This window comes from Salmo trutta, chromosome 12 (assembly GCF_901001165.1).
Source record: "Salmo trutta chromosome 12, fSalTru1.1, whole genome shotgun sequence".
NCBI classification, from domain to species: Eukaryota; Metazoa; Chordata; class Actinopteri; order Salmoniformes; family Salmonidae; genus Salmo; species Salmo trutta.
This window is the reverse complement of record NC_042968.1, coordinates 49,632,799-49,658,161: the sequence shown is the minus strand read 5'-3', so window position 1 is coordinate 49,658,161 and position 25,363 is coordinate 49,632,799. Positions and strand designations below refer to the sequence as shown.

General features: G+C 48.4%; 1 protein-coding gene across 5 annotated transcripts in view; it reads left to right on the top strand.

Moving 5' to 3' along the window:
* LOC115203728 (GTPase-activating Rap/Ran-GAP domain-like protein 3) overlaps window positions 1–25,363 on the top strand; it is a 221,885-nt gene that overhangs the window by 48,401 nt on the left and 148,121 nt on the right. The window contains exon 1 of one of the 5 annotated variants that reach the window (XM_029768657.1): window positions 9,498–10,123. The exons of the other annotated variants lie outside the window; for them this stretch is intronic. Within the exon in view, the coding sequence (XP_029624517.1) occupies window positions 10,065–10,123 (59 nt within the window). The 5' untranslated portion in view covers window positions 9,498–10,064. Of the gene's footprint in view, window positions 1–9,497; window positions 10,124–25,363 lie in introns of those variants that run through there. 5 annotated transcript variants of the gene reach the window in all.

The window sequence follows — 25,363 nt, the reverse complement described above, 5'->3', positions numbered from 1 at the left end:
TGTATTTGTGCATTTGTGTATGCCTGCCCTGCATATGTGTATGTGTGGGTGTGTATGAGAATGTGTGTGTGTACCTCATGAATGTGTGTATGTTCCCTAACCTATACCCTTAGGCCAGTAATTAGGGTGGGGGCGTTCGTGTGTCTCCAGTTGTTTGTTTGTTTGTTTGTAACTCAATCCTGACATGATTGTCAAGGTGTCATTTATTCAGTATCCCTTGCCCTTTGTCATGCTTGTCTTCAAGCTCGGGCAGTTCCACAACCTGACATTTTAGTGTTACACGGAACCCAAACCCGGCTGCGTGCTCTCTATGGTCAGGGCGTGATAGTACCCCCCCCCCCCCAAAGGTGAGGACTCCGGCCGCAAAACCTGAAACCAAAAGGGAGGGTTAGGGGGGGTGTCTAGTGTCGGTGGCGGCTCTGGCGCAGGACTAAGAACCCTCTCATCCCGCAGATCCGCCGGCATCGGAGGCGGCTCTGGTGCGGGACGAAGAACCCGCTCAGCTCGCAGATCCACCTTCCTTGGTGGTGGCTCTGGTGCGGGCCGAAGAACCCGCTCATCCCTCGGATCCAGCCATGGACCCAGGCTGGACACTGTGCCTGGACTGGATCTCGGTGCAGAGGAAGACCCCCGCCATGGAGCGGGACTGGATGCTGTGCCTGGACTGGACACCAACGCAGAAGAAGTCTCTGTCTTTGGAGCTGGACTGGACGCTGTGCCTGGCCTGGGCATCAGCACAGAGGAAAGCTCCGGGCATGGAGCTGGAGTTTCCGGACCATGGACCTTCTCTGGAGGTTCCGGACCGTGGACCGTCTCTGGAGGGTCCGGACCGTGGACCGTCTCTGGAGGTTCCGGACCGTGGACCGTCTCTGGAGGTTCCGGACCGTGGACCGTCTCTGGAGGTTCCGGGCCGTGGACCGTCTCAGGAGGCTCCAGACTGTGGACCATCTCAGGAGGTTCCGGACTGTTGACCGTCGTTGGAGGTTCCGGACTATAGACCGTCATTAGAGGTTCCGGACTGTGGACCGTCGTTGGAGGTTCCGGACTGGAAACTGTCGCCGGAAGCTCTGGACTGGAAACTGTTGCAGGAAGCTCTGGACTGGGAACTGTTGCCAACAGCTCTGGACTGGGAACTGTCGCCGGAAGCTCTGGACTGGGAACTGTCGCCGGAAGCTCTGGACTGGGTACTGTCGCCGGAAGCTCTGGACTGGGTACTGTCGCCGGAAGCTCTGGACTGGGTACTGTCGCAGGAAGCTCTGGACTGTGAAGGCGCACTGGAGGCCTGGTGCGTGGAGCCGGGACAGGTGGCCCCAGACTGGTGACACGCACCTCAGGGCGAGTGCGGGGAGCAGGCATGGGACGCACTGGGCTGTGGAGGCGCACTGGAGACCTGGTGCGTAAAACCGGTGCAGGATATACTGGACCGTGGAGGTGTACTGGAGGTCTGGAGCGTAGAGCTGGCACAACCCGTCCTGGCTGGATGCTCACGTTAGCCCGGCAAGTGCGGGGCGCTGGCAGAGGACGCACTGGGCTGTGAAGGCGCACTGGTGACACAGTGCGTAGAGCTGGCGCAGGATATCCTGGACCGAGGAGACGGAGACCAGGAACGCTGAGCCGGCACAACCCGTCCTTGCTGGATGCTCACTTTCGCACGGCAAGTGCGAGGAGCTGGAACCGAGCGCACCGGTCTGTGAATGCGCACTGGAAATACAGTGCGTATCACCGCATAACATGGTGCCTGAACGGTCACACGCTCCTTAAAGCGAGTGCGGGGAGTTGGCTCTGGTCTGAAACCTGGCTCCGCCAACCACCCCGTGTGCCCCCCCCCAAAAAAAAGTTATTTTGGCCTGTCTCTCGTGGTTCCGTCGTGGTTTCGAACCCCGGAGTCGTCGTTGATGTTCCTTCGCTGCCTCCGCCTGCTTCCATGGCAAGCTTCTGTCTCCTGCCATGATTTCGTCCCACGTCCAGGATGTCCTCCACTCCTGGCTTTCCTCCCAAGTCCAGGAATCCTTCACCTTGTCACGATGCTTGGTCCTGGTTGGATGGGATATTCTGTCACATTCGTCATAATAATGATCGGACCAAGGCGCAGCTTGAGTAGCGTTCCACATAATTTATTATAAAGTGAAACTTAATGCAAATACAAAACAAATAAAGAATAAACGAACCGTGACTACAATGTAAAGCAAACAAGCAACTAAACATAAACAATATCCCATAACCCCCAAGTGAAAAACAAGCTACTTAAGTATGATCCCCAATTAGAGACAATTACCAGCTGCCTCTAATTGGGAATCATACAAATCACCATCATAGAAAATAAAACCTAGAACCCCACATAGAAATAAATCAGCTAGATCACCCTCCAGTCACGCCCTGAACCACTTCACCAGAGAGAAACAATGGCTCTCTATGGTCAGGGCGTGACAGGGATATAAACATTGAGTTGTTATTTTACCTGAAATGCCAAGGTCCTCTACTCCGACAATTAATCGACACATAAAACGGTCAACCGAATCGTTTCTAGTCATCTCTCCTCCTTCCAGGCGTTTTCATCTTTGAACTTATATGGTGATTGGCATCTAAACTTTCATAGTATTACTACATCGACCGGCAACACAGTTCATCTTTCAATCATCCAAGTGGGTATAACCAATGAGGAGATGGCACGTGGGTACCTGCTTCTATAAACCAATGAGGAGATGGGAGAGGCAGGACTTGCAGCGCGATCTGCATCAGAAATAGAAAGGAGTTATATTTTAGCCCTTGGCAACCAGTGTGGGTGCAATAATTGAATAACATAGATTTCTAAATTTATTTTGCAATGCTCGCGCACGCGACACGAGCAGTGTGGTCAGCCTATTAGAGTTTCATTTCAGGGTGAGAACATAGCAACACACACTAAAATAGGTGAGAAAACACTTATAGAATACACCAAAGCAACTCAGAGAGGACAGTCATTGCTTTCCTCCAATAAGGAGTTGGGAATGTGTGAGTATTTTCCCAGGATGCACTATGTCACCGCTGTGGTTTTCTGCTCATGCAAAATGAATTACCTCAGAGCTGTAACCTGAGCTTCACATTCCAGCACTCTTTGTCATGTTGTGTGTTTGTGGTGTCGTGTGTGTGTGTGTGTGTGGTCTTGAGCTGCAGAGCAATTACAGTAGAGCGATAGACGCAGACTTCTCTTGGTGTATCAGATTGACCAAGACTCACATTTCACCTGTGTTTGTGTGTGTCTCTTCACGTGTGTGTGAAATTGTTTGATGTGTAATTCCGGTGTTATGAGTATTTCCGTCCTCTGCCACTGACAGAATAGCATCTGATTAAATGTAAATCTCAATTAAATCCATTTGAATCACACTTTAACACAATAAAATGTGAATAAATCCAAGGGGTTTGAATACTTATTATAGGCACTGTAACCCCCCTGTTTCCTGTGGTCCATCTCTCTCGCATTTCCTTTCCTCTCTCCATTCCCTCCCATGTCTCTGTTTCTCTCTGTCACTTTCTGTTTATATCTCTCTTTCATGATTTCTCTTCCACTCACTCTGTGCATGTTTGAACTCTCCATCTCTCTGGCCCTCCTACTCTCTCTTCCCTTCCTGTCTCCCTCCCCCACAACCCTCTCTTCTTCTCTACTCACCACACACCCCACCCACATCTCTCTTCCTCTCTATCTCTCTCTCTCTCTGACCTACTGTATAATTCAGTGGTGTGTGTGTGTGTGCATGCGAGCATGCGTGTGTGCCTTCTCTGTGAATGTGTCTGTGATGGAGGACTGTAGGAGTGGCTGTGGCCGGGCTGTTGAGCGGCTCTCAGGTGTAACAGTGTGCTTCCTTACTGCCTGCCTCTATGCCTGCCTGTCTGTCTGGTCTGTAGCCTCCAAGATATGTGAGTATGTGGCGTACTGGAGGACTGCAGTCCATCTCCCTCTTCCTCCCTCTCTCCCTCCAGCCCCCAACCCAGCAGATAAGGTTAAACAGACAGAGAGTTAATCAAGCCAAAGACATGGAGATTAAAGCGAGACAGAGAGAGGTGGAGGTAGAGATAGAGGGAGGGCGGTAGATGGAGAGAGAGAGAGCGAGAGAGAGAGAGAGAGAGAGAGAGAGGTGAAGAGGCAATTGAATTGAATTGAGAGAGAAGGGGTAGTCTGAGCGCAGACTGATCACTAGAAATAGGCGCCGATTTGGGATGTTTGAAAATAGACAGTGCATACAGTGCATTCAGAAAGTATTCAGACCCCTTGACTTTTTCCACATTTTGTTACATTACAGCCTTATTCTAAAATTGATTAAAAAAAATGTTTCCCTCATCAGTCTACACACAATATTTTCTCAAGTCAGTGCACTGCATACAATCTATCAAGTCAGGAAAGTCTGGCTGTAGTAGTAGTAGTAGTAGCTAGCTGCATTGCTCAGCCAGGCCAGAATCAGCTTATCAAGTCACTGGTGAGTGGTGACGTGTGTGCTTTGGTACTGTTTTTTGCAACTTTCTCACTATCTATTACCAGAGTGTCTGTCTATCTGACAGTGTTTCATATGTAATCCTGTTACAAAACAGGTCATGGGGGGGACACCAGATGCTCGCAAATGGGTTTTGAAAAATGGACAAGTTGCAGTTGAGATACAAATGCGCTCTGATCGTCTCAAATCTCATTTTGCCCCAAAAAGTGGAGCCTTGAGTGATTGAAAATATCAAACATATGAGCAAGTGGCCACTTCATAAAGGGCTTAGGGCCAAGGGTTATTTCGACATAACATTGGCGACGTCTGAGGTGCTGCACAATGGCCAGGTCTGCCTCACTGTCTGGAGGTTCTTGCTGCTATGATTGGAAAGATAGAGCACAATCAGCACAGCTGTTTCTCTCGTGTTAGTGGGCAGTGGGCATGTGGGCATGATCATAATCCATACCCAATCCTCCAGTAAGTTGTGATGAACTCACTAACAAAACTCAGGTTTGAACGAGACTGACTTCATGACCAAAATTATCATATTTGACACTAGAATGAATGTTTCTGCATCATATCGATGGCACATAGGCTGTTTAAAACCAGAGAAGTTGGTTCTAAGGGGCAATTGACCTTTAACCTTAAGTGCTTAGAATAGCCAATTAGATTTCCGCCAACCATTTAATTTGATTGGCTTCTTTTTGATGGTCTCAGGGTCAACTTGAGGTTAAACTAGTGCATTCTGGGAAATGTAATATTTTCCCCATATAGGCGATTCATTAAATATAATAACTTTGAATATTCGCATCCAGCTTTTGTTTTCCTTGATCATTAATTTTAAGAGTTTGTCCTGAAAATCAATTGTTTCAACAATATTTCATATGCATGTATTTAATGAAGTTTGATGTTTTGTGTACAAGATGTACACTGATTGTACAAAACATTAGTAACACCTGTTCTTTCCATGCCATAGACTGACCAGGTGAATCCAGGTGAAAGCTATGATCCCTTATTGATGTCACCTGTTAAATCCACTTCAATCACTGTAGATGAAGGGGAGAAGACCGGTTAAATAAATATTTTTAAGCCTTGAGACAATTGTCACATGGATTGTGTATGTGTGCCATTCAGCGGGTGAATGGGCAAGGCAAAAGATTTAAGCGCCTTTGAACGTGGTATTGTAGTAGGTGAACGGGGTATTGTAGTAGGTGCCAGGTGCACCGGTTTGAGTGTGTCAAGAACTGCAAAGCTGCTGGGTTTTTCACGCTCAACAGTTTCCCGCAGATATCAAGAATGGTCCTTCACCCCAAGGACATCCAGCCAACTTGACAAAACTGTGGGAAGCATTGGAGTTAACATGGGTCAGCATCCCTGTGGAACGCTTTCGACATCTTGTAGTCAATTCCCCGCCAAATTTAGGCTGTTCTGAGGGAGCAACTCAATATGGAAGGTTTTTATTTTTTTCAATTTTTTAACCTTTATTTAACTAGGCATGTCAATTAAGAACAAATTCTTAATTACAATGATGGCCTACACCGACAAAACCATAACCCGGACGACGCTGTGCCAATTGTGCGTCGCCCTATGGGACTCCCAATCTTGGCCGGTTGTGATACAGCCTGGAATCGAACCAGGGTCTGTAGTGATGCCTCTTGCACTGAGATGCAGTGCCTTAGACCGCTGGGCCACTCGGGAGATTAGGTGTTCCTAATGTTTTGTACACTCAGTGTATATTTGTTAAAACTACACCTAACAGAATAGAACGCATTTGAATTTCATTGAATTTCACTGAATTCAATTCTATTTCCTTTAATTCGAAGATTTTTTTTTTTGGAACATGCAGCAGATTTCCTGTGTGGGGGCATCACTTTCACAATGTCATTTATAGTAGGTCTACAGACTATAAAACAACTACAGGGTTGTAGTTATTCTTACTCTCTCTAACATTTGAACATCTTGGCCATGTGCTGTTATAATCTCCACCCGGCACAGCCAGAAGAGGACTGGCCACCCCTCATAGCCTGGTTCCTCTCTAGGTTTCTTCCTAGGTTTTGGCCTTTCTAGGGAGTTTTTCCTAGCCACCGTGCTTCTACACCTGCATTGCTTGCTGTTTGGGGTTTTAGGATGGGTTTCTGTACAGCACTTTGAGATATCAGCTGATGTAAGAAGGGCTATATAAATACATTTGATTTGATTTGATACTCTATAACCTACAGTGTGTATCCTAGGGTTTAATATTGTCTGGTATTTTACAAATGTTCCATCCCGAGAGTATATCACTTTTCTCCCGGGTAACCCGGTATTTCCCGCCAAAACCGGACGTGTAATTCAAAACCATTATAATGCATATAAATAGGCCTGTGTCTGGATTTGAATAGAGCTTTGATCAAAAATTCAAGTCTGATGCTACCTGAGCCTGATGAACAATACATTAAGTGCATTTTATGAGCCCTACATTAAAGACATTTAATGAGCCCAAGCCCAAAAAAGCCCAAATGATTGTGTCGTTATCCAATACATATATGAGATAGGCTACAGCACATAACACACAACAGAAAAACAAAAAAACCCATAGGTGTAGCTAGCTATATGCTCTCTTGAGTAAATCAATTATACTAGCTCCAGTAGGCTTATCTTTTTTGAGTGTGAACTGTATTACTGTACTGTATTGTATTACATGGACTGGAATTACCCACATCATTCAAACCATGATAAAGCAGGGAGAGAACATGCTATTCTGGTGCAGCACATGAGGCCTACAAAGTTACAAGTATAGGCTAGCAACTTTTATTTAAATGTTTTAATTAGTAGTAGGCTGATGAATATATGCCGTTCATAATATTAACCCTATTGTTATTAGCCTACCTCCTCTTTCTCTCTCTATTGTTGCTTCATTCCTTCCTCGCTTTCAACAGTGACATTAAATACATTTCATTGTCCTTATCTTCATCATTCTAATGACATTCTTGAATAATATAGGATTAGATGCAGAAGATTTTCACTGCTCTTCACAAACATGACTGCTATAACCTACCACAATCGCAAGTTTTATTGGCTGCTGTATTTAACATTCAGCAAACAAGAGTTTACGTCACTATTCAAATAGTCTATTGGTATATTAAATGTAAAAAAAACAATGTCCCGCAAGCTATTCTAGTCTAGCCTTTCCTGCATGGGACTCCAAGAGCTAAAGGAGCGTTTCTTGGCTCCCTGTTCCTGTAATTTAACAGTTCCATTTCACGCCATTCTCGCAGATATTTATCCTGGGAAAAGGGAGTGGTTTGGGGCGGTAATTCCCGGTAACCCTCGGTAACTGGGTTCCCGCCAGTCAACCCTAGTGTATCCTTTCAATGCGTCTCAGCTCAATGTCCTGATTTCAAAATGTGAACAATGGAACGCCATAGGCCTACTTGTGTCTCTATGTTTGGTGTCAGATGTTATAATGCTGGGCAGAAACAAAAACCTGCACGCCCTACTATAGATCTTTAGGACCAGGGTGGATGACCATTGTGGTAATCTATTGTGCTGTAATCTATCCCCCTTCCCCTCTCTAACCCCCTCCCTCCCCTTCTGTCCTCTCTGTTACCCCAATGTGCCCATGTTTACCTACTTCAACCTACACAGATCACCAAACCTGGTCTAAACACACACACACATTATTACACAGTGACTAACATAATCATTGGTCAGATGAACTGCCAATGTGGGTGCATACACACACACAATGACAAACACTGACTGACACACATCACATGCACACACACACACCTTGTATTTGAAGGCATATTCGTGATCTTCATATGTAGGCACCCTCAGGTGACCAATAATATGTCTGCATCCCAAATTCTATCCTAGGCCCTGGTTAAAAGTAGTACACAACATAGGGAATAGGGGGCCATTTGGGACACATCCTAGTTCATGTTAGATTGGGAAACATAGCATAGCTTACTGTACATTTTCTTCCAGCCTCCTTTTTGCCACTTGACACTCAGGAGTTCAAATGTTCAAAAGCGTAACACCCTGTGAATTTCTCTGACATTCATGGTATCCAAGAGCAGGGCTGAATTGACCAACTGGCAATTCTGGCAGATGCCAGATAGGCTGGACCATTTTTGTTGTTGTGTGGGCTGGTCGAAATTGACACACACACACAAATATATTTTTATATAAAAAGTATTTTTCTACATATAATTTGTTTTTCTCAACTTTCAATGTTCAGCTCAATAGCAACTAGTTTACATTATATTTGATATGGCTTAGATATATGGAGCGGTGCAAGAAATGCGCTCTGGCCATTACAAGGGCATATGCCTATAGGTCTCATGGGTAGTAGCCTGTAAAGTTTTTTTAGGACATTAAATTTAGTGTTGGATGATTACATGCCTACTAGCAGTGGGTATTATACTGTATGTGACGCGCTTCAAGAAGCTAGACGTATGTCACACGGAGCTGCCGGAGTGGCCCGTCTGCCCGGAGCTGCCAGAGTGGCCCGTCTGCCCGGATCAGCCAGAGTGGCCCGTCTGCCCGGATCAGCCAGAGTGGCCCGTCTGCCCGGATCAGCCATCACCGCCCGCCAGCCGGGCGCAGCAAGGGACACCCGCCAGCCGGGCGCAGCCTTCGCCGCCCGCCAGCCGGGCGCAACAAGGGTCGCCCGCCAGCCGGGCGAAGCCAGGGTCGCCCACCAGACCTTCGGCGCGGCCAGGTGCGCCACCTAAGAGGGCGACGCCAAGGGTGGGGCAGAGGCCACGTCCCGCACCTGAGCCTCCGCCGTAAGAAGGCCCACCCAGACCCTCCCCTTCAGTGTCAGGTTTTGCGGCCGGAGTCCGCACCTTGGGGGGGTGGGGAGGGGTTCTGTAATGCCCTGGCCATAGAGAGGGGTTTTTTGTTCTTCATTTTGGTTAGGCCAGGGTGTTACATTGGGTGGGCGTTCTATGTTTTGTTTCAATGTGTTTGTATTTCTTTGTTTTGGGCCGTGTGTGGCTCCCAAATCAGGCACAGCTGAAGTTCCTTGTTGTTGATTGGGAGTCACACATAAGTGCACGTTTGGTGGGTAATTGTTTCTGTTTAGTGTGTTTCACCTGACAGGACTGTGTTGGCTGTCAGTTCCTTGTTTTTGTTTGAATAGTGTTACGGCAATAATTAAATATGTTGAACACTAACTCCGCTGCATTTTGGTCTTCTTCCGACGACAGCCCTTACAGGATGACTTTATAAGAAGACTACTCATGATTTGGGGGAGGGGGTAGTTGGCAGCAAGCCCAGTGATGTGGGCTGGTGTGGATAAAATTCCATGGTCATATGAGGAGGTTGTGCTCTGTGCTCATCGTGGACCGCGCAAGCTGTAAATGTAGAGAGAGAAGGAGAGAGACAGAGACGCACACACACATTACGCCACTAATCTGCACGGAGTTTTGCTAGGAAAACCCCTGCTGCCACATGCTGCAAGGACAAGCCAGTCTCATCAGCATCAACTGCGCGCGCAAGGAAGGAGAATAGCCGAATTGAACGCAGTGGGGAAAACAAGGAGTAAGAATAGGGAGTTTGAAAGCAGTATGAGTCCTAGTGAATAAGAAGAAATAGGAAAACAAGCTCTGAGTGCTAGACTGGTATCGCATGGGGGACATGAACAGTGTGGACCCAGCTTCTACCAAACTGTTGACTTTCAACCAACGGTAAATGAACACATTTCGGTCCTTCAGCTAAGCTAAGTGTTACAGCTAAGTGCTACTGTGGCCTTGAAGTAGATGTGTGTGTTTATGTGTTATCTGTTGAATGCAGGTCTCTAGTGTTGTCATATGGCGCTCGTGGCTTAGGTCACTGTCACTGCAGCATTTTTGTATGGAATGAAGAGAAAAAAAACCTTATCGCACCATATTCAATAAGCAGCAGAAATAAACAAACAAATGGTGCTATATAGCTATTAATTCATTGTCAAAGTAAACCATGTAATTATAGTGTTATAAATCAGAACATGTGTAAAAATGAATAATTCAAACGTTTATGTAACTCATGTGAAGGCTCTCCAAATATTCACTATATTTATGTTGCATTTCCCAACACTGAGTCAGAGACTGCTTTTGAATCATTCTCTCCGTTTTCCTCTGCAAAACGCGATATTGGACACTATTTCAACCTTTGAATCCACAAGTCGCCACCAGCCTGAAGTGGCTGAAGCGTTTGACTAAATGCGATACGTTATGAGAGCTTCGCAGCCCAGCCCGATGCCACCGTGACCAAACGTCGCTAAACGACAACACTATTAAGGGGCATATTTGAACGTCTTCAATATTATGAAATTTGAACTGAATTAGTTCGGCGCTATGAAGTGCGTTGCCATATTGATTGAGTTGTTGACTGTGGCGGTAGACAATGTCCACGAACAAACAAGAAAAACACATTCATTATTAATCAGAATGCTTTTTAGTTCACGGTAGAATGGAGCTGCATACGCCAGGCAGTGAAGCCCTGTTGAGCTCATGACAGCATAAAAATAACAGTACTGTGCTCGCGCTCAGGAAAATATCAATACTGAATTGATGATATTGAGATATGTTCTCCAAATTAATTGGAATCTGTAGACTACCTACCTCAGGTATGGCAACCCCAAGATTGACAAAGTCTAAAACATATATTACTGCAGCAAAAGAGGAGTCTCTCTATGGCTCTCCCTACTCCTCTAGGAAACCAGTCAGTCAATGTAAGAATGCAGCTTCATCTGCAGTGACCAAGTCTTACCAGTAAAAAAGGCAGGATCAGGGTTTCCCCTACGTTGACTGCCTATAAGGGTGGGATGGGGTTTGGGCAGGTGAATGCCAATACTCTGGCATATTTTTGAGTGATAAAACATGTATCAAAATCATTATGCTGGTCAAAATCAGACTTTTTTCAGTTCACTTGTCTGCTTACCCTTTTTGGTGCCCTAAGCAACATTTTGTTTGGGGGCCCCCATCTCACAGGCTAAACGTTTTAGTGACTCCCCTTTTGATGGCGGGGAAAAATAAATGAAGTTTTAGAGATAATTTAGTGCAATTCCAAACATTTTGCCATGGGGCATAGATACAATGTTGCAGTTTTAAAGCAAGTTTGCTGCAATTCTACATGCAATTTTACTAATTTTGCCATGGGGCAAAAAGAGAAATGTTCAGTTTTACAGCAAATTTATTGCAATTCTACACATTTTGCAATGACTTATGCAATGTTGAGTGACTGGTTCATATCTGAGTGACTGATTCATTTTCGCAAAAATGTCAACAACAAAAAATTCTCAAGTGAAATGTTCTCTTGAATCAGTGGTTTCGGCTATTTCAGCCACACCCATTGCTGACAGGTGAATAAAACCGAGCACACAGCCATGCAATCTCCATAGACAAACACTGGCAATAGAATGGCCCGTACTGAAGAACTCAGTGACTTTCAACGTCACACCATCATAGGATGCCACCTTTCCAACAAGTAAATTGGTCAAATTTCTGCCCTGCTATAGCTGCCCTGGTCAACTGTAAGTGATGTTATTGTGAAGTGGAAATGTTTTGGAGCAACAACGGCTCAACCGCGAAGTGGTAGGCCACACAATCTCACAGAACAGGACCGCGGAGTGCTGAAGCGGGTAGCGTATAAAAATTGCCTGTCCTCTGTTGCAACACTCACTACCGAGTTCCAAACTGCCTCTGGACGCAACGTCAGCACAATAACTGTTCGTCAGTGTCACGACTCCCACTGAAGGTGGCGCCCCCTCTTGCTTGGGTGGCGCTCAGCGGTCGTTATCACCGGCCTACTAGCTGCCACGGATTCCTTTTGTTTTCCCCCTTTCTGTTATTGTTTGCACCTGTCCTTAGTTGGGTTGATTAGCGGGGCTATATTAGCTAGTTGGCCCGCCTGCTCTTTGTGCGGGATTGTTTCTCTGTGTGTTGCTTGTTTACGCGCTGTATGTATTTTGGTGCTAGTGCGTGGTTTTGCGCTCTCTGTGTTTTGTCCCCTGTGTTTGGGGCACCTTGATTTTGTGTGCGCTCAATTCGCTATTTGGGGTGGCTGGTGTTTTGCTGTGTCGAGCATTAACTTCTATGGGAAACGTGGGACGTCAGCATCCCACTCTATTCAACAGCCAGTGGAATCGCGTGGCGCGAAATACAAATACCTCAAAAATGCTATAACTTCGATTTCTCAAACATATGACTATTTTACACCATTTGAAAGATAAGACTCTCGTTAATCCAACCACGTTGTCTGATTTCAAAAAGGCTTTACAGTGAAATAAAAACATTAGATTATGTCAGGAGAGTACCCTCCCAAAAATAATCACACAGCCATTTTCAAAGCAAGCATATGTGTCACAAAAACCAAAACCACAGCTAAATGCAGCACTAACCTTTGATGATCTTCATCAGATGACACTCTCAGTACAATATGTTATACAATACATACATGTTTTGTTCAATCAAGTTCATATGTATATCAAAAACCAGCTTTTTACATTAGCATGTGATGTTCAGAACTAGCATACACACCGAAAACCTCCGATGAATTTACTAAATGACTCAGCATAAACATTCACAAAATACATAACAATTATTTTAAGAATTATAGATACAGAACTCCTTTATGCAATCGCGGTGTCAGATTTTAAAATAGCTTTTCGGCAAAATCACATTTTGCAATATTCTGAGTACATAGCTCGGCCATCACGGCTAGCTATTCAGACACTCGCCAACGTCGAGGCTCAGTAAACTCAGAATTACTATTACAAAAATTGGATTACCTTTGCTGTTCTTCGTCAGAATGCACTCCCAGGACTTCTACTTCAAAAACAAATGTTGTTTTGGTTCCAAATAATCCATAGTTATTATCCAAATACCTCTGTTTTGTTTTTGCGTTCAGGTCACTATCCGAAGGGGGATGCGCGGGCGCATTTCGTGACAAAAAAAATCAAAATCTTCCTTTACCGTACTTAGAAGCATGTCAAACGCTGTTTAAAATCAATTTTTATGCAATTTTCCTCGTAAAATAGCGATAATATTCCAACCGGACAACCTTGTATTCATTCAAACAGGTGAAGAAAAAAATGGAGTAGTCTCGTGCCCGCGCATCTCCTGTCTCTGAGGCACTAGGCTGACCACTCACAAACAGAGCTCCTAAACCTTGCCCAGAGACAGCAGACGCCCCAATCCACTTTCTGGCGCCTTCAGAGAGCCAATGGAAGCCTTAGAAAGTGTCACGTAACAGCAGAGATACTGTATTTTTGATAGAGAGGCAACAGAAGGACCAGAAATTGTCAGACAGGCCACTTCTTGTATGGAATCTTCTCAGGTTTTGGCCTGCCATATGAGTTCGGTTATACTCACAGACACCATTCAAACAGTTTTAGAAACGTTAGAGTGTTTTCTATCCAAATATACTAATTATATGCATATTCTCGTTTCTGGAAAAGAGTAGTAACCAGTTTAAATCGGGTACGTTTTATATCCGGACGTGAAAATACTGCCCCCTAGCCTCAACAGGTTAAAAGCTATCACCCTTATCGCTGCTTCCTGCGTCTGATTCATCCTCAACTACGCCCAAGCCTTACAGTATCCCGCACCCACCTATGGAGTCAGCAGGAGCAGCTGCCTTCCCTCGATGGAGGAACGTATTCCCCATCATACGTCAGTCCTCCACCGAATTGGATCTGCGATGGACCAGATGGAGAGAATGGACCGTTGGGAGAGGAGTGGTCTCCTCTCTCCACCTCCGGCTCCTCCGACGCAGCCACCTCCGCCTCCCACTGCGTCTGGCTCCGGCGCGCTTCGTCTGGCGCTCCCGAGGGAGTATGATGGAGCGGCGGCTGGGTGCCAGGGATTTCTGCTCCAGCTCGAGCTGTACCTGGCCACCGTCAGACCTGCTCCCTCGGGGGAGGAGAGCGTGAGTGCCCTCGTTTCCTGCCTGATGGGCCAAGCTCTGGAGTGGGCCAATGCAGTCTGGAATGGTCTGGACTCAATGAGGGATCACTATCCAGAGTTCACCTCATGCAGGAGACGAGGAGCGCGCAGGACTTCGCGCTGGAGTTCAGGACCTTGGCTGCTGGGGCTGGGTGGAACAACATGGCCCTGATAGACCATTACAGGTGCAGTCTCCGGGCGGACGTCCGCAGGGAGCTAGCTTGTCGGGACACCGCTCTGTCTCTCGATGAGCTCATCGACATGTCTATCCTACTGGACAATCTGCTGGCTGCCCGCGGGCGTTCGGAAAGGGTCCTGTCCATTCCACCTCTGTGCACCCCAGCCCCTACTCCTATGGAGTTAGGGGGGGCCGTGCCGAGGGGTACCGGAGGAGGTGGCTCCTCCTGCACCAGCTGTGGTCGGAGAGGACACACGGCCGACCGGTGCTGGAGGAGTCAGTCTGGGAGTCGAGAGGGCAGGCAGAACACTTCTCGGTCACCCCAGGTGAGTCAGCACCAAACTCACCCAGAACCCCCTGTTGGTCACATGTTCTTATTAATTTTGTTTTCTGATTTTTCTCCCTCTTCCCAGCATAGGGCGCTAGTCGATTCAGGCGCAGCTGGGAACTTTATGGATCGCGGACTCGCCATTCAAATCAAAATCAAATCAAATTTATTTATATAGCCCTTCGTACATCAGCTGAAATCTCAAAGTGCTGTACAGAAACCCAGCCTAAAACCCCAAACAGCAAGCAATGCATGTGAAAGAAGCACGGTGGCTGGGAAAAACTCCCTAGGAAAAACTCCTGAGAAAGGCCAAAAACCTAGGAAGAAACCTAGAGAGGAACCAGGCTATGAGGGGTGGCCAGTCCTCTTCTGGCTGTGCCGGGTGGATATTGTAACAGAACATGGTCAAGATGTTAAAATGTTCGTAAATGACCAGCATGGTCAAATAATAATAATCATAGTAATTGTCGAGGGTGCAACAAGCACGTCCGGTGAACAGGTCAGGGTTCCGTAGCCGCAGGCAGAACAGTTGAAACTGGAGCAGCAGCATGGCCAGGTGGACTGGGGACAGCAAGGAGTCATCATGCCAGGTAGTCCTGAGGCATGGTCCTAGGGCTCAGGTCCTCCGAGAGAAAGAAAGAAAGAGAGAAAGAGAGAATTAGAGAGAGCATATTTACATTCACACAGGACACCGGATAAGACAAGAGAATACTCCAGATGTAACAGACTGACCCTAGCCCCCCGACACATAAACTACTGCAGCATAAATACTGGAGGCTGAGACAGGAGGGATCAGAAGACACTGTGGCCCCATCCGATGATACCCCCGGACAGGGCCAAACAGGCAGGATATAACCCCACCCACTTTGCCAAAGCACAGCCCCCACACCACTAGAGGGATATCTACAACCACCAACTTACCGTCCGAAGACAAGGCCGAGTATAGCCCACAAAGATCTCCGCCACGGCACAACCCAAGGGGGGGGCGCCAACCCAGACAGGAAGACCACGTCAGTGGCTCAACCTACTCAAGTGACGCACCCCTCCCATGGACGGCATGGAAGAACACCAGTAAGTCAGTGACTCAGCCCCTGTAAAAGGGTTAGAGGCAGAGAATCCCAGTGGGAAGAGGGGAACCGACAAGGCAGAGACAGCAAGGGCGGTTCGTTGCTCCAGCCTTTCCGTTCACCTTCACACTCCTGGGCCAGACTATACTTAATCATAGGACCTACTGAAGAGATAAGTCTTCAGTAAAGACTTAAAGGTTGAGACTGAGTCTGCGTCTCTCACATGGGTAGGCAGACCATTCCATAAAAATGGAGCTCTATAGGAGAAAGCCCTACCTCCAGCCGTTTGCTTAGAAATTCTAGGGACAATTAGGAGGCCTGCGTCTTGTGACCGTAGCGTACGTGTAGGTATGTACGGCAGGACCAAATCGGAAAGATAGGTAGGAGCAAGCCCATGTAATGCTTTGTAGGTTACCAGTAAAACCTTGAAATCAGCCCTTGCCTTAACAGGAAGCCAGTGTAGGGAGGCTAGCACTGGAGTAATATGATCAATTTTTTTGGTTCTAGTCAGGATTCTAGCAGCCGTATTTAGCACTAACTGAAGTTTGTTTAGTGCTTTATCCGGGTAGCCGGAAAGTAGAGCATTGCAGTAGTCGAGCCTAGAAGTAACAAAAGCATGGATTAATTTTTCTGCGTCATTTTTGGACAGAAAGTTTCTGATTTTTGCAATGTTACGTAGATGGAAAAAAGCTGTCCTTGAAGCAGTCTTGATATGTTCTTCAAAAGAGAGATCAGGGTCCAGAGTAACGCCGAGGTCCTTCACAGTTTTATTTGAGACGACTGTACAACCATCCAGATTAATTGTCAGATTCAACAGAAGATCTCTTTGTTTCTTGGGACCTAGGACAAGCATCTCTGTTTTGTCCGAGTTTAAAAGTAGAAAATTTGCAGCCATCCACTTCCTTATGTCTGAAACACAGGCTTCTAGCGAGGGCAATTTTGGGGCTTCACCATGTTTCATTGAAATGTACAGCTGTGTGTCGTCCGCATAGCAGTGAAATTTAACATTATGTTTTCGAATGACATCCCCAAGAGGTAAAATATATAGTGAAAACAATAGTGGTCCTAGAACGGAACCTTGAGGAACACCGAAATTTACAATTGATTTGTCAGAGGACGAACCATTCACAGAGACAAACTGATATCTTTCCGACAGATAAGATCTAAACCAGGCCAGAACTTGTCCATGTAGACCAATTTGGGTTTCCAATCTCTCCAAAAGAATGTGGTGATCGATGGTATCAAAAGCGGCACTAAGATCTAGGAGCATGAGGACAGATGCAGAGCCTCGGTCTGACGTCATTAAAAGGTCATTTACCACCTTCACAAGTGCAGTCTCAGTGCTATGATGGGGTCTAAAACCAGACTGAAGCGTTTAATGCCCAGCCATTAAGCTGGGCATTCCGCGAGTGCCGATAGATTCCCCCTTCCCCGTGCACTCCCTAGATAGCCGGCCATTAGGGTCAGGGCTGGTCAGGGAGGCCACAGTTCCACTGGACATGGTAACGCAGGGGAAACATAAGGAACGGCTTAGTTTCTTTCTTATCGATTCGCCTGCGTTTCCAGTGGTGCTGGTGGTTCCCTGGCTGGCTGATCACAATCCCCGTATTTTGTGGAAACAGGGGTTCTCCAGGGGTGGTCAGAGGAGTGTTCAGGGAGGTGTCTAGGAGTTTCAATAGGTGCCACGTCGGTGGAGAGTCCAGACCAGGTGTCCACCGTGCGCATTCCCCCTGAATACGCCGATTTGGCGATCGCTTTTTGTAAAAAGAGGGCGACCAAATTACCACCTCATCGACAGGGGGATTGTGCGATAGATCTCCAGGTTAACGCTGCGCTTCCTAAGAGTCACGTGTAGCCCTTGTCACAGGAGGAGATGGTGGCTATGGAGACATATGTCACGGAATCTCGGCCCTCCATCTCACCCGTCTCCTCGAGTTTCTTTTTTGTGAAGAAAAAGGAGGGAGGTCTGCGTTCGTGCATTGATTACAGAGGTCTAAATCCTATCACGGTGGGGTTTAGTTACCCGCTACCTCTCATCGCTACGGCGGTGGAATCATTTCACGGAGCAAGATTCTTCACAAAACTGGATCTCAGGAGCGCGTATAACCTGGTGCGTATTAAGGATGGAGACGAGTGGAAAACCGCATTTAGTACCACATTGGGCCATTATGAGTACCTCGTCATGCCGTATGGGTTAAAGAATGCTCCAGCCGTCTTTCAATCCTCTGTAGAAGAGATTCTCCGGGACATGCACAGGCAGGACGTGGTTGTCTATATCGATGATATTCTGATATATTCCGCCACCCGCACCACGCATGTGTCCCTGGTACGCAAGGTGCTTGGGAGACTACTGGAGCATGACCTATACGTCAAGGCTGAGAAGGGTGTGTTCTCCAAACGAGACGTCTCCTTCCTGGGTTATCGCATTTCCACCACGGGGGTGGTGATGGAGTGTGACCGCGTTAAGGCCGTGCGTAATTGGCCGACTTCAACCCCGGTGAAGGAGGTGCAGCCGTTCTTAGGGTTTGCCAATTACTACCGGAGGATTATCCGGGGTTTTGGCCAGGTAGCGGCTCCCATTACCTCACTCTGAAGGGGGGGCCGGTGCGTTTGCGGTGGTCGACTGAGGCGGACGGAGCCTTCAAGAGGTTGTAGATGCTGTTCACCGAAGCACCCGTGTTTGCGCACACGGACCCCTCTCTAGCATTCATAGTGGAGGTGGACGCATCCGAGGCTGGGGTGGGTGCCGTGCTATCACAGCGTTCGGGTACGCCACCGAAACTCCGCCCCTGCGCTTTCTTTTCGAAGAAGCTCAGTTCGGCGGAGCATAACTATGATGTGGGGGACAGGGAGTTGTTAGCGGTGGTAAAAGCCTTGAGGGTGTGGCGACACTGGCTTGAGGGAGCTAAGCACCTCTTTCTCATCTGGACCGACCATCAGAAACTGGAGTATATCCGGGCAGCTAGGAAACTGAATCCGCGTCAGGCAAGGTGGGCCATGTTCTTCACCCGTTTTAGGTTCACTATTTCCTACAGACCAGGCTCCCTGAACAAGAGGGCCGACGCGCTGTCCCGTCTCTATGACACTGAGGACCGGCCCATCGATCCGACTCCCATCATTCCAGCTTCTAGGCTGGTGGCACAGGTGGTATGGGAGGTGGACTCGGACATCGAGCGGGCGTTAGTATTGGAACCTGCGCCTTCCCAGTGTCCCGTGGGTCGCATGTACGTGCCGCTCGGTGTCCGTGAGAAATTGTTTCGGTGGGCTCACACTTCTACCCTCTTCGGGTCATCCTGGTGTGGCGAGGACAGTGCGGGGTCTCAGGGGGAAGTACTGGTGGCCCACCTTGGCTAAGGACGTGAGGTTCTATGTCTCTTCCTGTTCGGTGTGCGCCCAGATTAAGGCATTTCCCGAGAGGGAAGTTACAGCCCCTCCCCATTCCACAACGGCCATGGTCACACCTGTCAGTAGACTTCCTGACAGATCTCCCCCCGTCTCAGGGGAGCACTACGATCCTGGTGGTTGTGGATCGGTTTTCAAAGTCCTGCCGTCTCCTCCCGTTGCCCGGTCTCCCTACGGCCCTGCAGACTGCGGAGGCCCTATTTACCCACGTCTTCCGGGCACTACGGTGTGCCGGAGGACATTGTCTCTGATCGAGGTTCCCAGTTCACATCCAGGATCTGGAAGGCGTTTATGGAGCATCTGGGGGTCTCGGTCAGTTTGACCTCCGGTTATCACCCCGAGAGTAATGGGCAGGCGGAGAGGGTGAACCAGGAGGTGGGCAGGTTTCTGCGGTCGTATTGCCAGGACCGGCCAGGGGAGTGGGCGAGGTACATTCCTTGGGCAGAGTTAGCCCAGAACTCACTTCGTCACTCCTCCACTAACCTGTCACTCTTTCAGTGTGTTTTGGGTTACCAGCCGGTCCTGGCACCATGGCACCAGAGCCAGACCGAGGCTCCTGCGGTGGAGGAATGGGTCCAGCGCTCCAAGGAGACCTGGAGAGCCGCCCAGGAATCCCTGAAGCAAGCCAGTGGACGGCAGAAGAGGAGTGCTGACCGCCACCGCAGTGAGACCCCCGTGTTTGTACCGGGGGACAGGGTCTGGCTCTCGACCCGGAACCTGCCCCTCCGTTTGCCCTGCCGGAAGCTGGGACCGCAGTGTGTTGGGCCCTTCAAAGTCCTGAGGAGGATAAACGAGGTGTGTTATAGGTTACAACTCCCTTCCTATTACCGTATTAACCCCTCGTTTCATGTGTCTCTCCTCAGGCCGGTGGTAGCTGGTCCCCTACAGGAAGGTGAGGTGCCGGAGGTCCCTCCGCCCCCTCTGGACATTGGGGGGTCCCCGGCGTACAGCATACAGGCCATTCTGGACTTGAGACGCCGGGTGAGGGGCCTGCAGTACCTCGTGGACTGGGAGGGGTACGGCCCGGAGGAGAGGTGCTGGGTACCAGCGGAGAACGTCTTGGACCCATCCATGTTGAAGGATTTCCATCGCCTCCGCCCGGATCGTCCTGCGCCTCGCCCTCCGGGTCGCCCTCGAGGCCGGTGTCGGTGCGCTGCAGGAGCCGCGCATCAGGGGGGGATACTGTCACGACTCCCACTGAAGGTGGTGCCCCCTCCTGCTCGGGTGGCACTCGGCGGTCGTCGTCACCGGCCTACTAGCTGCCACTGATTCCTTTTGTTTTCCCCCTTTCTGTTATTGTTTGCACCTGTCCTTAGTTGGGTTGATTAGCGGGGCTATATTAGCTAGTTGGCCCGCCTGCTCTTTGTGCGGGATTGTTTCTCTGTGTGTTGCTTGTTTACGCGCTTTATGTATTTTGTCGCTAGTGCGTGGTTTTGTGCTCTCTGTGTTTTGTCCCCTGTGTTTGGGGCACCTTGATTTTGTATGTGCTCAGTTCGCTATTTGGGGGTGGCTGGTGTTTTGCTGTATCGAGCATTAAAAGCTATCACCCTTATCGCTGCTTCCTGCGTCTGATTCCTCCTCAACTACGCCCAAGCCTTACAGTCAGGAGCTTCATGAAATGGGTTTCCATGGCTGAGCAGCCGCACACCAGCCTAAGATCACCATGTGCAATGCCAAGCGTCTGCTGGAGTGGTGTAAAGCTCACCACCATTGGACTCTGGAGCAGTGGAAACGCGCTCTCTGGAGTGATGAATCACGTGTCACCATCTGACAGTCTGACAGACGAATCAGGGCATAATACATTTTACTGACACAAAAAGATCCCACCATGTTGAACGAACAAATTTTTATGAAATTTTAGCAGCATTTCCTTTTTCCATCAGCCAGGGGTGTTTTTTTTAATGTGTCAGGTAATTCATCTACATTAAATTGTTGGCTAGAAACCTGGTTAGGGCCATGTAAAAATCTCCATGATTACTAACATGTGAAGGTCATAGGAGCACATAGGAGCGAAGTCTGTTTTTTTTTATTTTTATTAAGTCATATATACATTTTTCAACCATTTTCCATCCTAAAAATGAGGAATAAACAAATGCTTTGATTAGGGTCTTCTAAAACATCTTACATAAAAGGTATTAGAAATCAAAACACAATCATGTTGAAGTAAAGACCCCTGACAATTAATATCAACATTTAAATGTAGTTTTTCAGAAATTATTTGTCTTCTGTAAGTTTAACAAATATTGCCTAGTGTTTTGTCATGCTGTTACCAAAAACCCACAAATCTTTAAGATAATGTATTTTCAAATTTCTCTCCCTCATGAGGAGGGATTATAATGAAAGTTCACAGAAGTAACAAGTTAAAGTAGGCCTACCAAGTAGCTATAGTGATTTTACTGATCAAAATTTGGTTTATGATTTATTAAGTAATTAAAATACATAATTCTGTTACGAAATCACTAACAGAATGACTGCTACAATGTGAATTCCTACTAGTCACAAACCACAGTTAGGTCAACTGCTGTCTTCCCTTCCACTGGCATACTGTTATGTTCAGCTCATAACTGTTTTATTTCTCTTTCTGTTGCGTGCTGGTAAAAGTTAGTGTATAAACAGTCTGGCCAACCCCTCCCTCTCTTTCCCTCTCTTTATCCATGTCTCTCTTCTCTCTCTGTCTAGTTAATGTCACCTCTCCCGGCTCTTACTGACACCTACCCATGATCCCCCTCTCTTTCCATTTACTCTAACCAGCCCTCTCACCCACTGAGCACCGACAGACACCGGATGTCCATGGACGTTGAAAAGTAGTTAAAATGTGGTCATTCCAACTCTGAACCAATCATAGATGTCTGTTTCACAAGTTTGGACAGAACAGAACAGTACAGTAGAACACAATACAGTAAAGTAAAGAAAATTAGATTATAGGTCAGTACAATACAGTACATTACTGTACTGTACAGTAGAGTTGAGTACAGCAGAGTACAGTACAGTACAGTAGAGCACACAAGCTTAGAGTACAGTATAATTTGCTCAATTGTATTGCACTGTACTTTACGGAACTGAACTATACTGTACTCAAATCAAATCAAAATGTATTGGTCACATACACATGGTTAGCAGATGTTATTAAGAGTGTAGCGAAATGCTTATGCTTCTAGATCCGACAGTGCAGCAGTATCTTAACAGGTAATATCTAACAATTCCACAACAAAACCTAATATCTAACAAATTCCACAACAAAACCTAATATCTAACAAATTCCACAACAAAACCTAATACAGACAATCTAGTAAAGGAATGGGATAAGAATATATAAGTATAAAATATATGGATGAGCAGTGGCAGAGTGGCTAAGATGCAATAGATAGTAAATAATTGTCACGAGTTTCTTCGTCCTCTGACGATATAACGAAATCGTCATCGGAAAACGTGGACCAATACGCAGCAGGTTCGTGAATGCTCATCTTGATTTTTATTCACTACAAAAATGAACATACAAAAATAACAAAATACGAAGACGAACAACTAACAACAGTCTGGCAAAGCCTAGGGCTGAACACAGAACAATCACCCACAACATCAAACACACCCTCATATATGGGACTCTCAATCAAAGGCAGATAGACAACACCTGCCTTCAACTGAGAGTCCCAACCCCAATTAACCAGACATAGAAACAGACATACTAGACTAGACATAGAATACCAGAACACCAAACAGTACCCAAAAACCCCGGAATACTTAAACCAAATGCCCTTTAACAAAAACACACCACACCGAACCACATAAAACAAATACCCTCTGTCACGTCCTGACCAAACTACAATACTAATTAACCCTATACTGGCCAGGACGTGACAGTACCCCCCCCTTAAAGGTGCTACCCCAGAAGCACCTTAACAAAAAATAACCCCAAGCAACACCAAAAGAAAAATTCCCCTTTTCTAAAGGGAGGGAAGGGAGGGTGGCTGCCGTCAACGACGGCACTGTGCTACACCCCCCCTCCCCAACCCACCTATTTCTGGAGGTGGCTCCGGCTCAGGCTGTTCCAGGCTGTCTGGGCAGTCTGGCAGCTCGGGACGGTCTGGGCAGTCTGGCAGCTCGGGACGGTCTGGGCAGTCTGGCAGCTCGGGACGGTCTGGGCAGTCTGGCAGCTCGGGACGGTCTGGGCAGTCTGGCAGCTCGGGACGGTCAGGGCAGTCTGGCAGCTCGGGACGGTCAGGGCAGTCTGGCAGCTCGGGACGGTCAGGGCAGTCTGGCAGCTCGGGACGGTCAGGGCAGTCTGGCAGCTCGGGACGGTCAGGGCAGTCTGGCCACTCGGGCAGGTCAGGGCAGTCTGGCCACTCGGGCAGGTCAGGGCAGTCTGGCCACTCCGGCAGGTCAGGGCAGTCTGGCCACTCCGGCAGGTCAGGGCAGTCTGGCCACTCCGGCAGGTCAGGGCAGTCTGGCCACTCCGGCAGGTCAGGGCAGTCTGGCCACTCCGGCAGGTCAGGGCAGTCTGGCCACTCCGCAGGTCAGGGCAGTCTGGCCACTCCGGCAGGTCAGGGCAGTCTGGCCACTCCGGCAGGTCAGGGCAGTCTGGCCACTCGGCAGGTCAGGGCAGTCTGGCCACTCGGGCAGGTCAGGGCAGTCTGGCCACTCGGGCAGGTCAGGGCAGTCTGGCCACTCCGGCAGGTCAGGGCAGTCTGGCCACTCCGGCAGGTCAGGGCAGTCTGGCCACTCCGGCAGGTCAGGGCAGTCTGGCCACTCCGGTAGGTCAGGGCAGGCTGGCCACTCCGGCAGGTCAGGGCAGTCTGGCCACTCCGGCAGGTCAGGGCGGGCTGGCCACTCCGGCAGGTCAGGGCAGTCTGGCCACTCCGGCAGGTCAGGGCAGTCTGGCCACTCCGCAGGTCAGGGCAGTCTGGCCACTCCGGCAGGTCAGGGCAGTCCTGGCCACTCGGGCAGGTCAGGGCAGTCTGGCCACTCGGGCAGGTCAGGGCAGTCTGGCCACTCCGGCAGGTCAGGGCAGTCTGGCCACTCCGGCAGGTCAGGGCAGTCTGGCCACTCCGGCAGGTCAGGGCAGTCTGGCCACTCCGGCAGGTCAGGGCAGTCTGGCCACTCCGGCAGTTCAGCGCAGTCTGGCCACTCCGGCAGTTCAGCGCAGTCTGGCCACTCCGGCAGGTCAGGGCAGTCTCCGACGACTGTTGACTGGCGGGCAGCTCCGACGACTGTTGACTGGCGGGCAGCTCCGACGACTGTTGACTGGCGGGCAGCTCCGACGACTGTTGACTGGCGGGGCTGGGGACACGCACCTTGGGCTTGGTGCGGGGTGCTGGTACTGGGCGTACCAGATTGGAGACACGTACCTCAGGGCTAGTGCGGGGAGCTGGCCTGTGGCTCCATCCTTGCCCCTCTTCACAGCCCTTGTGCCCCCCCCAAAAAATTTCTTGGGGCTGCCTCTCGGGTTCCCTTAACTCTTCCATAGCCCTGGACACGAACATCCTTAAATCCACCCACGTCCATCCATCCATGCTGTTCTCCTGCTGCTTGGTCCTTTGGTGGTGGGTGATTCTGTCACGGTTGTCGTCGGTGAATGAGGACCAAAATGCAGCAGGTACGTGTATGCTCATTTTTCGATTTATTAACTTTCAAACGAACACTCCAAAACAACAAAACACGAAAAAACGAACGAACAACAAAAACAGTCTGGCAAAGCCTAGGGCTGAACACAGAACAATCACCCACAACATCAAACACACCCTCATATATGGGACTCTCAATCAAAGGCAGATAGACAACACCTGCCTTCAACTGAGAGTCCCAACCCCAATTAACCAGACATAGAAACAGACATACTAGACTAGACATAGAATACCAGAACACCAAACAGTACCCAAAAACCCCGGAATACTTAAACCAAATGCCCTTTAACAAAAACACACCACCCCGAACCACATAAAACAAATACCCTCTGTCACGTCCTGACCAAACTACAATACTAATTAACCCTATACTGGCCAGGACGTGACAATAATAGATAGTGAAGG